The 15,255-nt window shown below is 42.3% G+C and overlaps 1 protein-coding gene across 1 annotated transcript in view; it reads left to right on the top strand.

The window, feature by feature from the left end:
* The window catches only part of LOC124612801 (extensin-like), a 71,142-nt gene extending 65,844 nt beyond the window's left edge, over positions 1-5,298 (top strand). Inside the window, exon 2 of the mRNA XM_047141216.1 lies at positions 1,732-5,298. Within this exon, the coding sequence (XP_046997172.1) occupies positions 1,732-5,001 (3,270 nt within the window). The 3' untranslated portion in view covers positions 5,002-5,298. The remainder of the gene's footprint in view (positions 1-1,731) is intronic.
* The last annotated feature ends 9,957 nt before the right edge of the window (positions 5,299-15,255 follow it).

Below are 15,255 nucleotides of genomic sequence, written 5' to 3'. Positions count from 1 at the left end.
ACGATTCTCACAATGTCCTAAATCCTTCGCGAATAACTCAAGGATCTGTATGCACAGGTTGAGCCCGAACTGCACCGACAAAATCTCTCTCGTTGATAAGGGTATTTTAATATTTTGGTGTATATGGAAGCTTGGTCTCCCGAGGCATGTTGCAGATTAATAGCATTTCATTTTATTTCTAAATCCCATTTATATTTGTATCGGTATTGCATTGAAAATAACTCTAAGGTGTGCGTGTGTGTGTGTGTGTGTGTGTGTGTGTGTGTGTGAAACATAGGCAGAAGAAGATCGTGTAAATGAGAGTGAGGAAGAGTAAGAGAGAAGTTGTGGGAGTTAAAGCGACTGTTAGTCTGTGATTGAGTGAGGGAGAGAGAGTGAGTCAACGAATTTGTGAATTTGAGCCAGTTCATGTGTTTGCAAGAAAAATTTCTATTTATTCGAGTGCTTCAAGTACAATCATATTGCAACATATTTCAGTCTCAAGCGTTCTCCTCCGAATGTGAAAATATTTTGTGGACACCGACCCACAAAGCGAGAAATGATCATTGTAATAAAATAACAGAAATCAGAGCTCAGACGGAGAGATTTGTGTATTCGTATTTTCCTTCACTGTTAGAGAGTGGAACGGCAAAGAAATAGTGTGAAGCTGGTTCTATGACCCTTCTGCTATGGACTTAAGTATAAATTGCCGAGTAGTCATGTAGATGTAGATATGGTTTAGATAATATGACCCTATCCGTGGGTGCACCTTTTACAATAGCAGGTCAGCACCACCACCATCATTATACTTCATAAATGTACGTCACAAACACGATATATGGCGCCTCATATAGCGCATACTCGTGAGAGACGTCAGACACATTTTCTCTAGTGTTTCAGCAGATATTTGCAACATAGTATATCCTCTTGGTAGCTGGTCTCAGTCCAAACAAACACTCCTCAACCTCTATTTCCTGCGACACCCAGTCCCAATGGAAAGCATCAGATTGCGTCCCAGTACAAACAAAAAGGTTAATTTTACGTGTCAATTCCATACATCAGTCCTACATTAGTCAGTGGTGCTATTCGTTTTATCAATATGTCAACATGGACAGCGACTCGCATGTCACCTTGGCCTGACTGCTATCACTATGCACTAGCGCTACTCATTCGCTGCTGGTGGACTTATTATTCGTCTCGTATCTGTTATACGTATCGACAAAACCAATATCGCAGTAGATTAATGTGAGACCGCTCTACCGAATGGACATGTAGTATTCCATTTAAAAATAATTTTGTTTGTAATGGGGAACACACCTACACTTTCTGTTGACACTGGGAGCCGAATTAAAGGTGTGATGATCAGCATTTCTTTGGGCCGACGCAGTTTACACGTTGCATAAATGAAACTGCAGATACCTGATGAAACACCAGAAAAAATGCGTCTGGCGATTGTTAGGAGAGTATCCTTTATAATCGTTATAATATTAATTATCACAGCTACCGCTCTTCCAGCAGTGGGGTACATATACAAAAAGTTTATCAGTCAATGTACTGTATAAGACATATATATGCAGAAATCTGTTTCTTCAGTAAAACTTTTCTGGCTATTAGAGCGCATACTCATAGCGTTACAACAGTAGCTGAAACGTTGACTTATACAGCAACATGAGGATGCTGTCGAACATCAAAAGACACTGGCTGCATATGCCAACCCACATTGTTTCTCATGAGTGTCTACTTCTTTTCCAGGTGGCCGTGCTATTGGCGACTTTAGTGGCAGGAAGCCAGTGTGTGGTGTCGACAGCTCCAGGAGCGACGCAGTCTGACACAGCAACGACCACTGCTCCAGCTGCCCCAGTCGCTGAAGACAGATCCGGCGCTGCCGGAACGCAGACACCCTCAAATGGTGCGGACAGACGCGAGCTGACGCTGGGGCTGTCTGGCAGCTGCTGCGGCTCTGGCCCGCAGCTCAGCAACTCCTACGGTCCGCCGCCCCCGTCTGGGCCTCCTTTGCCTCGTCCAGTGTATGGGCCTCCGCCCCCAGGACAGCAACAGCAGCCAGCCATCATATACGCGCCACCTCCACCAGAGCCGCCACCACCACCGCCACCGTCGGGCTCTTACGGACCACCACCTTTTAAGCTACCACAAGGCGGCCCACCTAGAGGTCACCACCACAAACAATTCTTTCCGCGACCACATTACGGTCCACCACACCCGCCACGTCCTAGGCCAGTGTATGGGCCACCGAAGTCACCTAGACCAGTATATGGGCCTCCACCACCAACCAAACAGTATGGACCACCACCATTCGGTCTGAGGCCACCTGCTCCACCCCTTGGACCACTAAAGCTCACCTACGGGACTCCATCGAAACCACCAAGTTTCTTGTCTAGCTCCCCTCCTAAACCGGTCTATGGAGTCCCTACACCAACCTATGGTGTTCCACAAATTTCTATGTCTCCCCCTCCAGCACCTAGCAGCACATACGGAGCTCCATTCCATCATTCTGGAGGCGGTGGGGCACCTCCTACACCACCAGTGATCAAGTACGATGGCTGGCAGCCAATGCTGGGCGTTTCACACAAACCGAGTGACACTTATGGTCCACCAACAGGTGGAATTTCTCCGCCGCCGCCACCTACACCCAGTGTAGCCTATGGAACTCCACTGTCAAGCGGAACTGGCTTTAGCTTCAGCGGAAACTCGGGAGTATCAGGAAATGGTGCCAGTCTTCTCCTCGCAGAGCTGTATGGAATTCCTCCGAGTGGGGGAGGTACTGGTTCGGGTGGAGGTTTATTTGGCGGTGGGTCCTTTGGCAGCTCTTTAAGTACCACATACGGTGTTCCTAGTCTCAATCTTGGCGCTCCACCACCACAAGCACCACCAAGTAGTGACTATGGAACTCCACTGCCACCAGCTACAGTCACTGTTATAACATCTTCTACTGATGGTGGGTATGGTGGCTCTCCTCCTCCACCACCACCTCCATCACTGCCCAGCCCTGACTATGGCCCACCACCAAGTGGTGGAGATGTTCAGTTGCCATCACTGCCAAACGGTAATGACATTGTGCAGGCAGGTCCTATACCTACAGCTCCTAGTAACGAATATGGAGCACCACTACCTCCTGCCGGTTTGACTGCTCCAGCTCTAAATATAGATCAAGGCATCAGTGATGCAGTGGGTGCTACAATTGAATCAGGACATAGTGATGCAGGGGCAACACATACTTTACAGCCTGACACTGCTCAACTTGGTGTGCCACTGAGTAATGGACATGACGAAATACACTCTCCATCACCTGCTGTTTCTGTTACAATCACCAAGAGTCAGAGCATTGAGCTGAAACCGCTAGGGAAGAAAGTCACTCCAAAGGAACCTGTTAAATTTAGAGAACCTGTGCCCCCTGGACTGCTGTCTTCAATTGCGGAGACAGTGAGACTGAAGGAAACATTCGGCACTGATGTACATGGCAATAAAGGACCAACATACTTGCCACCACCTATCCCAGATCCTGCAGAGACCAATCAGAACGATCCTTCAAGACCACCAGTCGTTTACGGCTCTCCAGAACCGGCACCGTTTCGACCTCCTCCTCCAGCAGATGACTCAGCTTCTTCGAACACTTTCCTTGTTCCACCTCCCAACGTTTACCGCCCTCCACTGGCAGCCACGAGCTATTCCAGCATTACTTCCGGAGATTTTGGCTTTGGGAGCTCCTCTCTCACTGCTGGTTATGGGGTACCACCTCCACAGCCTTTGTATCCTCCATCAACAGTATATGGGGTCCCCAACTTTGGAGGTGGCAGTGTCTCATTTTCTGCTGGTAATCTCGACAATTCGGGAGCTTTGAGTCACACAGTGTCTAACGTCTATGGTGCTCCTAATGGTGGCGGCCACAGCTGCACTGACACAGGCTTCATCCCTTCGAGTGGGTTTGGTACATCAGTGGCAGGTGATTCATCTGGACAAGGCGAGATAATTCATGGTACCGTGCCCAGTGGTGAATATGGTCCGCCGCCACCGACTATATCTTCAAATTACGGTGCCCCCTCAGCTCCATCTTCCAATTATGGGCCCCCACTATCTCAATTTAGCCAAAGCTATGTTTCCTCTTCAGGTCCCTCCGCGCCATCCACATTGTATGGTGCTCCTTCAGCACAAGTAGTGTCTGTTAGTTACGGCAGTCCGGATCCTAGGGGTGTTTCTGGGATCCTGTCAGCCCAGTCTTCTGGAGGAAATGATGTGTCTGCCGAGACACTGCCAGTGTCAGCCACTGGAGGCGACAATGGTGGCGCCCTGTCTTTACCAGAAGCCCAAGCACTTACTGCATTAGGGACATCGGCCAGCAACTCGCAAGATTTCACAGTTCAGGGTGCACACGGAAGCTACAAACTGCATATTCAAGCAGCCCCTGGCGTGGGTGAAGACGGCTCCAACGCAAACATACCCCACGCGGCGGTACTCTCAAACGGCCTACTACAGGATATCCTGAACGCCATCGAGCAACAGCAGCCGTCATCCTCCTATGGGTCTGATCTGCAGCAGGAATCGTCAGCCAGGGTAGACGTATCAGCGAGACCCGAGCCAAATTCCGTGCCCACCGCATCTCCATCCACGAAGGACGGGAACTACACTAAACACACGAGAAATTCTACGGCAACAACGAACTCCACGGCGTCTTCTGCGAGATCACCTGTTCCTAGTGACATTCAGTCAGCATTCCCATTCTCTGTGGCTGAGCACGGCATAGCGTTGTTTTTCAATCGTACTGGGAAAGCTCTGAACGACGTAACACCAGAGCGGAGCAACAACACATCAACGCAGCTACCTGAACACGATGTGAAACTGCCGGACGATGTAGGGACGTACGTATCATTCAGTGGTCCTCACGCCAATTACAAATATGGCGACACGTCTGGTTCCCAGGAAGATACGTCGCGCGCAGACACCAGAAGTGCTCAGTCATCGCAGGAGTCTCGGACAAGTTCTTCACCGGTAGAGAAGAAAGAATAACTCTGCGACACGAGGCATGCAGAACCATTGAAGCTGACGCTGTTATTGCCCTTCGACAAAATTTCTGTGGACAATGGGCGTTAATTCGTCTATGCCGTTCAAAAGTCATCCGCATAATGTATTTATTCCACAGAATTTCAGCTGTAGCAATGCGAATGTAGCGCCTGAGTTGTTATTTAGTACGGTAAGCATAATTTATTAATTTTGTACTTGCGACATTAAAGTTGCGGTCGGAGAGTGCGCTTGTTCGTTTTAAAACAGTGTGAATGTCACGACTTTCTTTCCTTGAGTCCCATTTGTGGCGCTGTGGTTATGAGAGGATAGCAGCGGTTTTTTTTTACTTGAAATGAATCCTTCAACACAGCCCCAGTTTTTCTTTCCATGAATCACTGCTAAATACTTCGCTGCAGAGAACTGCACGACCTTTTTATGTGAAAAGACGATAGAGACAGTGCGCTGGGTTATAAACTTGGAGACGATGACGGTCGGATTCTAAAATACTTTACTGGTGCTGCCACGTAACACAGGAAGTGTTCAAGTTTTTTCACGATTTATTTACCTTCTTTACTATAAACTACCTAACGGATTCCTACTAGTGGGAAAACTGTACGTGTGTCCCTAGAACGTGTCTGTTCCATTCCTTCATAAGGCACAAGGTGTGTTTGTGCGATGAGTGCGGCATTATGTTTCCTGTTTGATCTGTCAACACGATCAATGTAGTTAGAGAAATTACTACTTTAGGTAAGAACGTGAAAGACAATTTTGTGCCAATATACACTTCAGCGACTGCTCAACCTCATTCTACTATGTTGTTAATGTGCATTTTTATACTGTATTGTATTATATTGTACAACAAACGAATGATTGTGTAAATACATCTTTTTATACGTTTTAATTTTATTTAATCGAGCTTTAACGCCTTTTATTACCTCATTATCTAATTCAAAACTATGATATGCAAATATTTCACTTTTTGTGCAAATAATCGTTACTGATCCTGTAAAGCATCAAAGACAGAGAGCTATGCAGGACTTGCACATAAATCTTTACAGCGTTACCCACCGATATATTCTTTCATTTGCCTTAGGTGACCTTTTGAAATACTTGAGATTTTGCTAAAACTTCCTGTAAAAGGAACAATGAATGGCTTTGTACTTACAAACACAGAAACTTCTTAGGCTGTTGGTGTCATTGATGTGAAACGAAAAAGTGGTTTTCTTCTCAAAATAATCAACTCAAACATCACGTTGACTTTAATGTTTTGTTAATATTGACATACGTCTGACATATGTTTCACATCTCGAAGTATCAGTTAATTTACTGTCACCAGCAACGTTCTATTTTACTTCCACTATGCATTTCCGATTTTTGAGCCTCCATCAGCAGGCTCATTTCGGTGAGTAATAAGACAAGTGTGTGTTTTATGTACGTTTTTAGGGGAATCTGTACCAGTGTCTAATAGCAGATTAAAAATAAAACACTATTTTAGGACATGGCTCAAAGTTTTATGGAGGTCTTCGGTTGCATTGATGAAAGTAATGACATCACAAATACTTTCAGTAGCCACAGGCTCGACATAAAACACACCTTGTCAATAATGATGTAAGGGCAGATGTCAACTAGAAGCTATAAGTACAAAGAACAAATAAAACGATGGTGTTGCCACAGTGAGAAAAAACAGAACAGTATTTTAGTACAAGTCTCAAAGTATTGTGGAGGTCTATGGTTGAAACGATGAATTCGTATAAGCTATTTAGGAGACAACCTAAGCAGCCCTCTTACATTGTTTCCGGATGATGCTGTCATTTTCCATGTAGTAAAGTCATCAGAAGACGAAAACCAGCTGCAGAATTATTTAGAGAAGACGTCTATATGGTACAAAAAGTGGCAATTGACTAAGTAATGACAGGTGTGAGATCACCCACGTGAGTACTAAAAGAAATCCATTAAATACTGATTACACGTAAATCACACAAATCTAAAGTCTGTCAATTCAACTAAATACCTAGGCTTAACCACCACGAAGAACTTCAACTCCAGCGATCTCATAGATAATGGTGTAGGGACGGCGAACCATAGACAGTTTTGTTGGCAAAACAGTAGAGAAGTAAGAAGTAGTATGAGACGGGTTCGAAGAACCCTCTGCCAGGCAATTCACTGTGAATTGCAGTGTAGTAATTTACATGCAGATTATCCGTCTGTATTCCCGTAAGTTATTTGAACACACTATACGCAGGGAGAAGCTGAGTTTTCACATGGTGTGATCACTTTGTAGGGATTTGAAACTGATAATAACTTCAATAAATTTCTGGACAAGAAACATAAAGATTAAATTTAAGGAATATGTAGTTTTAGAGAACTTTTGCGAAACGAAAGCAGTTGTTACCTTTGCTCTGGATCTTTTTGTACTTCAGTGAACCCTTCTGCCATCAGAACACCGTGTTTGCTTTTTATGTCGTCTTATATAGTATTTCAGGTGCATCGAGATCATTTTTAGTTTCCTGACTATTGCTTACTACTTGTTTTCAGTTTTCAACCTATTGTACTGCAGTCGCAAGAGATCTCTATCTGGACGATACCGCTGCAGTATTCGTGTGACATGGTTCAACGAACCATGGGACTAACCACGAAAAGATATGGTCAAAATAGACTCGACAGCATAACACATTCGTTCCATATCTGCATTTTTGGCAGCGTTACGGCTGAGACATTGTCTGGTCTTCTATTTTGTGTTTATAGTCTTTATTGTAATTTTACGGGCTGTTTAACTCTCCAAATACATAGTACAGTTTGTAAACCTATTTACTCCTACCAACATCCCGTTCTTTGCCTTTCTCGTCTTTTCCTTTCGCTTATTACAACTTTTCTGTTATTGATATTTTGTGTTATGAAATACACTATGTGTAATTTTTCGGGTAGATGTGTTTGCATAATAGTGCCTTTGGCCACTTCTAATTCTGTTTTTTTTTTTTAAGTTGCTTTTTTATTTTGGCAACGTGCTTCTGCTCCTGAGTTCGTCGACGATCATTTCATTTGATTTTAAGACTTCGACAGTGCTTCGTGTGTATTAGGTTCAAGAAATACTTTAATTTGTGGTGCGCGCAGGTACAGTGACAAAACGCTCTTCTGGGTGGCATGGTTTTGGTCTACAAATGGAATTCATATCTTTGATTGCAAGTTATTACGCTGTTCGAAGATAATATGATGCGAGATTTATATTTTATGTTCCTTTGCGCGGATTACGTTAGATTGTGATGTACATCCAGGTTATCCCGGTACCTATTATTGTTGTGCTGCATTCTTATTAGGAACCGTATTTCATGCTTTTTTTTTTTTTTTTTTTTTTTTTAACCCTGCCACATGCATCACGACGCTTTAGAAGCGTCTAACTTTTCTCTGAAGTAACTAAATATATTTTCCTTCATACTTTCATGTCTAGATATACAGACGTTGATGACTAGGAGTATAAACAGCTTTCCAAAATTATTTCGGAATAAATTTTCTGAAGGCGAATAATTTGGCCTCAGCTGTGTAAGGACAGATGTACTACGTATTGGTGACATATGAAAATTTTTGAGAGACCGTTGCTCGAATTTGTATTTCCCGTATACGGAGAGCGGTCGGTTACCTTAACCACTGGGCTATCTGTGCACGCCTTCCGGACCGAGCCAAACTTTCATATGTCACAGTGCCTTTATCCCTATATTACAAACTCCTACGTTAATAACTAAATGCTCGCATCGTACAGGGAAATGCTCACAGGTGAATGGCTGCTTGGTGAATGAAACAATGCTGCAAGGTTGCGTAAATAAAAGTAAGGCTTATGTGTGAATTGAGTTGACATTATTTCTATGTTGTTACCTCTGTACATACTAAAGTTAATTTCGATAAAAATATCAGTAAGTATTCTCGTAATATTCAAGCGCAACGTAAAATATGACTGCGACTTAAGAGTCCCACCAGGTCCAGGGGAGCTAATTCTCAAGTTACACCGTTTTTTGATTGCTTTTCTTTGACGTTTGTAGCACTTTCAGCTTACTTGGTACCAAGTCTTCGAATTAAGCACTTGTGAAACGGTTTGAATCCACAAAATCCAGTGATATATAGCACTATATGGCATTATCATTTATTTTGAGGTATGCATATTGGGCCTGAAGACGGCATAGTGGAATGCCGAAACTGGTTGTCGTCAAAATAAAATAACATCTTAGTTACATGGCTGTTGGAAAATTTCACTGATATTGACAATTACTTAACCAGCTGACCTCCCCTGTCCATGATGGATCAACAGGCATTCTGTTGCAGTGAGTCTCTTTCACGAACTACGGCAAAAGGATTTGGTGACACCAGATTTCTTACAATATAGCCGTTTACTTTACCTGATAGATGGAATGTCGATTCGTCCGAAAAGGTGAATAGCTAGGCTATTAGATTCAAACATAATTGATGGGAACCATTCAAATGGGCCCAGAATACAAGTAGTTTATTGTCCACAGTCAGACCACTTCGTGCTCACTCTTCGTCTTTGAGTACTGCACTTCAATTTCATATGGTGTTCGTGCATTGAACTTAATTTTGAGTTCACGAGAATTAAAAGATTTGCAAACAAGTCTTGCGAAGCCAATAAGGAAGACTTGCTCCATTCTTGCGTATATAAGCGTACTACTGACTCGTTTAGTTCTACACCTCTGAAGTCGTCAGATTTTTTTGGATATACGCTTTTTTACTACAGTGATACGGTAAGTACCACGAGCAGACGCTAGACTTCAATTTCCTGCATCATAATTAATCATCGTCATCCGAGAAAAGCATCAACAACGAAGATCTTTCCTGAACTAGCGCTCTTGCTCCGTATATCATATTTGCTGCAGTACATTTACTACCCATTTGTAATTGATGTTACCAAGATGGCCACCAATATGTTGTTCTGCTTCCTTTTAAACTGCACTTTATTTGTAGTTAAACGACACAACATTTCGGAAACGCTATAAAAAATGCGCGCTCCTTATTCGTGTTCAATGAGCTTCTTCTCCGACCAACAAATATGACTATTGATTATTGTACAGCTGTCGGACTTTGTGAGCTTAGCTTCAGGTTGAAAAAAGGTAGGTATTACTTACAAGTAATGTCAATAAGGAATTAACACACCGAGAAGCAGTATTAGGATATTCTTGAATGTATACCACGATCAAGGCATGTAAGTATCACACGTTTCAGAAGAGACTCAGCAACTTACCTGGCAGGTATCATAAAATGTGACTCCTACGATACTTACAGTCTGACAGAATTGCTCTGTCACTGGTAAACCGTAAAGACTTTATTCCTTTTCCCAGGACTTCAGTTTCATACAAAATTATTTCTTGGTTTCATTTACAGCTTGCTGAGTGTACAGATTCGTAGTACGTCTATCCCCTTCATGTCACCTGACTCTTAAAACTGCAATCTGATGTACGTATCAGTTAATTCTTGAAAATTTCCGGCGTAGGACTATTTCACGAAGTTTCAGAACCGTAGGTGGATGACGTCGGCTTCTTGCCCCAATTATTCAGCCATATATAAAGATTGCATCTCCACAGGACATTCCATGGATTAGTCTGCCACGGAAATCTTGACCTCGCCAAGATTCTCCTGGGATTCAATTATTACGGAATCTGTGGAAAACCGTTTGGCGGAAGGTCTTATTAATCTTAATGGCGGCTTTCATCAGGAAAAGGCGTGGGACCGGTGATTTTTTTAATACCTACAGAAAAGAAATATTTTACGACTAGACGTCTGGATCTGAACTCCGGTACTCCACATTCCGACAGGGCGCGCCTCCTGAAGATGGTTGTCAGCGGAAATATCGCGACATCATCTGGCTACAAACCGAAACTTCATAGAATACGTATCAGTTGTTGATAACTTTCACTCCCCTGCTACCTTCAGAATTTCGAAGAGTGTTCGATCAACATGAAAGATAGCTCTAAAGTTTTTTTTCTTTTTAGTCATTATCTTCTGAGTGGTTTGATGCATACCACCACGAATTCCCCTCCACCGACAGCCTTTTCCTCTCGGAGAAGCAATTCCAACCTATGGCCTCAATTATTTGCTAGATGTATTCCAATCTATTTTCCTCTACAATTTTTTCCCCTACAGCTCCCTCTGGTACCATGGAAGTTATTCCATGATATAATAACAGATGTCCTGTCATCCTGTCCCTATTTCTTCGCAGTTTTTTCCACTTATTCCATTCGTCGACGATTTTGCGGAGAACCTCCTCATTATTTACATTATTACTACACACAATTTTTCAACATTCTGCTGCAGCACCGCATCTCAAACGCTTCAATTCTCTTCTGTTCTGGCTTTCCCTCGGTCTATGTTTCACGATCATACAATGCTGTGCTCCAAACGCACATTCCCAGAAATTTCTTCCACAGATTAATGACTATACTTGAACCTAGCAGAAATGCCCTTTCTGCCAGCGCTTTTTCCGCTTCTTGCCCTCCTTGTTCCATCATGCTTTATTTTTCTGCCTGAGTAGCAGAATTCCTTAATTTCATTTTATTACCCCCAATTCTGATGTTAAGTCTATCCCTAATATCATTTCTGCTACTTATTACTTTCGTCATTCTCCTATTTACCCTCAATCAATATTCGTTAATACGCTCTCCATTCTGCTGATGTAGACCTGTAATTCCTTCCTTTACTCACGATAACAATGTCATCAGCGAAACTTTTCATTGATACCCTTTCACTCTGGATTTCAATGCCCCTCTTGAAGCTTTCTTATATTTTCGTCAACTGTTCTTCGACGGACATACTGAGCTGTAGGGACGAATGACTAAATCCATCAATTACACACTTACGGCCTTATTGTTCCCTATTCTTCTCAGAATTTCGAACGTCTGTCACAACTTAACAATCTCTAACGCTTTTTCCAAGTCGACAAATCCTATGAAAGCGTCTTTCTTACATTATCAAACGCAACATCAGAATTGCCTTTCTGCTGCTTTTACCTTTCCTAATGCCAAAATCCTCATTTAACACACATTCTTCTTTTCCATCCTCGTGTGTATTATTCTTGTCAGTAACGTGGATGCATGAGCTATTAACCTGATTGTGTGGCAACTCTCGCACTTCTCTTGCTATTTTCCCATCTTTGGAAATGTGTGGATGATGTTTCTCCGTAAGTCTGAGGGTATCCCCCGCCTCACAGCTTCTACACGCTAACCTGAATAGTCGTTTTGTTGCCAGTTCTCCCAATGATTTTGGAAATTCCGGCAGAATGTTATCTGTCCCTTCCGTAATATGTTCCTTCACTTGTCGAATGCTCTTTTAAACTCTAAACTCTGATTTTAATACTAGCTCCTATGTCTTCTACCCTGTCGAATCCCGTATCTTTTTTTATATACATCGGCAGAGAAGTTCTGTCCCTCCCCCCCCCCCCCCCCCCCTACAAACAAACGCCTTCAGTGTACTCTTTCCCCCTGTCTGCCATTACATTTAACAATGGGTTCCACATTGCACTCTTCATGTTACCGCCAATGCTAATTTCACCGAAGTTTGTCTTGACTTATCTATATGCTGAGTCAGTCCTTTCGACAATTATTTCTTTTTCGTTTTCTCTGCATTTTCCAGGCAACCATTTCGCCTAAGCTTCCCTCCACTTAATATTTCACTCCTAAGTGATATGTATTTTGTCTTCCTGAACTGCCCTGATAATTTTTCTAATTCCTTTTTTCTACGGTCAATTAGAGCATTTCTTCTGTTACCCTTGATTATGTCGTACTTTCCTTCCTTGTACAGATGTTTTTATTTCCAAGATCCGTTATGTCTCTTTTTAGAGACGTTCATTCCTCTTCAACTGACCTGTCCACTGAGCTATTCACTATCGCCGGCCGGAGTGGCCGTGTGGTTCTAGGCGCTACAGTCTGGAACCGCGTGACCGCTACGGTCGCAGGTTCGAATCCTGCCTCGGGCATGGACGTGTGTGATGTCCTTAGGCTAGTTAGGTTTAAGTAGTTCTAAGTTCTAGGGGACTGACGACCACAGCAGTTAAGTCCCATAGTGCTCAGAGCCATTTGAACCATTTATTCACTATCGCATTGTTTATAACCTCAGAGAACTTCAACTCTATCTCTTCCTTCCTTAAATACCCCGCTTATTTGAGCATTGATCCTTTCCGACTTGTCATTTGAACTTCAGTCTACTCTTAATCATTACTAAATTGTGACTTGAGTCTATACCAGCCCCTGGGTATATCTTACAACCCAATATCTCATTTCGGAATCTCTTTATGACCATGATACAATCTAAATGGAATCTTTCGACTGGAATCTTCCTATATCTCCCAGCCTTTTCCAAATATACATCCTCCTCTTGTGTGTCGCTTTTGCTAGTTGAAATTTATATCAGATCTCTATTAGCGTTTCTCCTCTCTTTCCTACTGCCAAGCTCATACCCTCCTGCAACCATTCCTTCTGTTCCTTCCGCTGCAGCCGCATTCCAGTCCTCTATGACTAATAGGTTTTTATGTCCTTCTACGCACTGAATTACCTCTCAGTACTTATATACTTTATCTGTCTCTTCATCCTGTGCTTGCGACGTTGGAATGTAAACCAGAAATACAGTTGTCGGTGTCGGTTTCATGTCAATTCTGATGAGAATAACGCTATCACTGAACTGTTCGCAGTAACTAATTCTTTGCCGTACCTTCACATATACAACAAATCCAGCTCTCGCCATACCATTCACTGTGTGACAGTATCAAACGGTTACTGCTGGTGTAGTTGGTCTTTGTAACAGCGTCCCAAATGAGCAAACCAGTTTCACCTTTACCCTAGGTTACCGGTAGTTTAGGCATTGGGGCTATGCACGGCTCAGTTTAAGAGGATTATCTCGATGTAGTTATAGTGTCGAGCTGCACACGCCAGCTTTCATGTCCCAAAGCTAATCTATAGCAACTAATAACTCTTAGCATTTATTCTGCAGTAAAATGTTCTTTGCATTGGCTAGAAATGCTACTTAATAAAATACACAGAAACACAAAATAAAAATTAAATGAATAATTAATAACAAGTCTTTTGTTATAACGTTTGTAATTGATGTAGACGACAGAATATATTATATTGAATAAAGTTTAGTCAAGAAATGACATCTCAAATAAACAGCAAGAGGTCAGGGGTATTCAGTTAAAATTAGGCAGAATATACCCTTATAAAAGGCATCATTGAGAGGATTCGGGAATGGTAGCAGAATCTCTAAACTAAATTGTAATCAAAGATATGCAAAAACTTAGTCCAATTCGCAATCACAATACACGAAATATTCACGAGCTCAAAACAGTTTCTAGTTCAACATGATGATTTACGGACTATCGAATGCGATACAAAGGCTAGTAACTCATACTCTTGTCTGTCCTTAGTTCCATAATATACGCGGAAAAACTTGAGAGTCCTACACTGCAGCATATACAGACCTTCAAAATATAAAAGTCCCTACAGACGCTAAAGTGTGGTGGTGGCTATCCATCGCCCACAACCAATCACCTACGCGATCATATACCAATCGTTACCACAGTGAGTTGCGCCTTCTTCACGCACAAATGAACAAGTGTCCAGAATCGCTTCCTTGCGCTCTTCACTCACAAATGTTGTTGCCTCCAACGTGACTCCCATACCGTTCTGCTACTGTCTGTGTTACTATCGGCTGAAGCTCGTCATCACCAAAAATACATCATTCTTGAGTTCTACAGACATGATTTGACTCAACATGACCACTTCCCAGAGTAAATTACTGTATTATAACAATATTTAAATAAAGAAATGTTATAAACATTCGGTCAAACTCTGACCACAATAAATATAAATATAGGTTTGTCCATAAATAAGTAAGCCGGTATCCTTGGTCAAGTGCACTCACGATAAATGAAAACTGATTGTCCTTAAATATCGTTTAAAAAAATTTCTAGACCTGATTATCAGAGGGAACGTCAGCAAACTTATAGACTGACCATGTCTTAAGTTACGTTGATTTTTTATTATCAATTGTAATTAATATGTAGGTAAAGTTACTTGCGAAGTAGTAAACCGTTCATTAGAAACTGTTCCCAGACTAAACTGATATATTAGAACCCTATTTCAATAAAGAAATGTTCTAAACACTCAGCCACACTCAGACAAATCACAAAAAGTATAAATATCGATTTGAGCATAAATAAATAAGCCAATAATCTTACTCAAGTGCACTCATGATAAATGACAACAGACTGTC

The sequence above is a fragment of the Schistocerca americana genome, chromosome 4 (genome assembly GCF_021461395.2).
Source record: "Schistocerca americana isolate TAMUIC-IGC-003095 chromosome 4, iqSchAmer2.1, whole genome shotgun sequence".
NCBI classification, from domain to species: Eukaryota; Metazoa; Arthropoda; class Insecta; order Orthoptera; family Acrididae; genus Schistocerca; species Schistocerca americana.
This window is presented reverse-complemented; position numbering and strand designations above follow the sequence as displayed.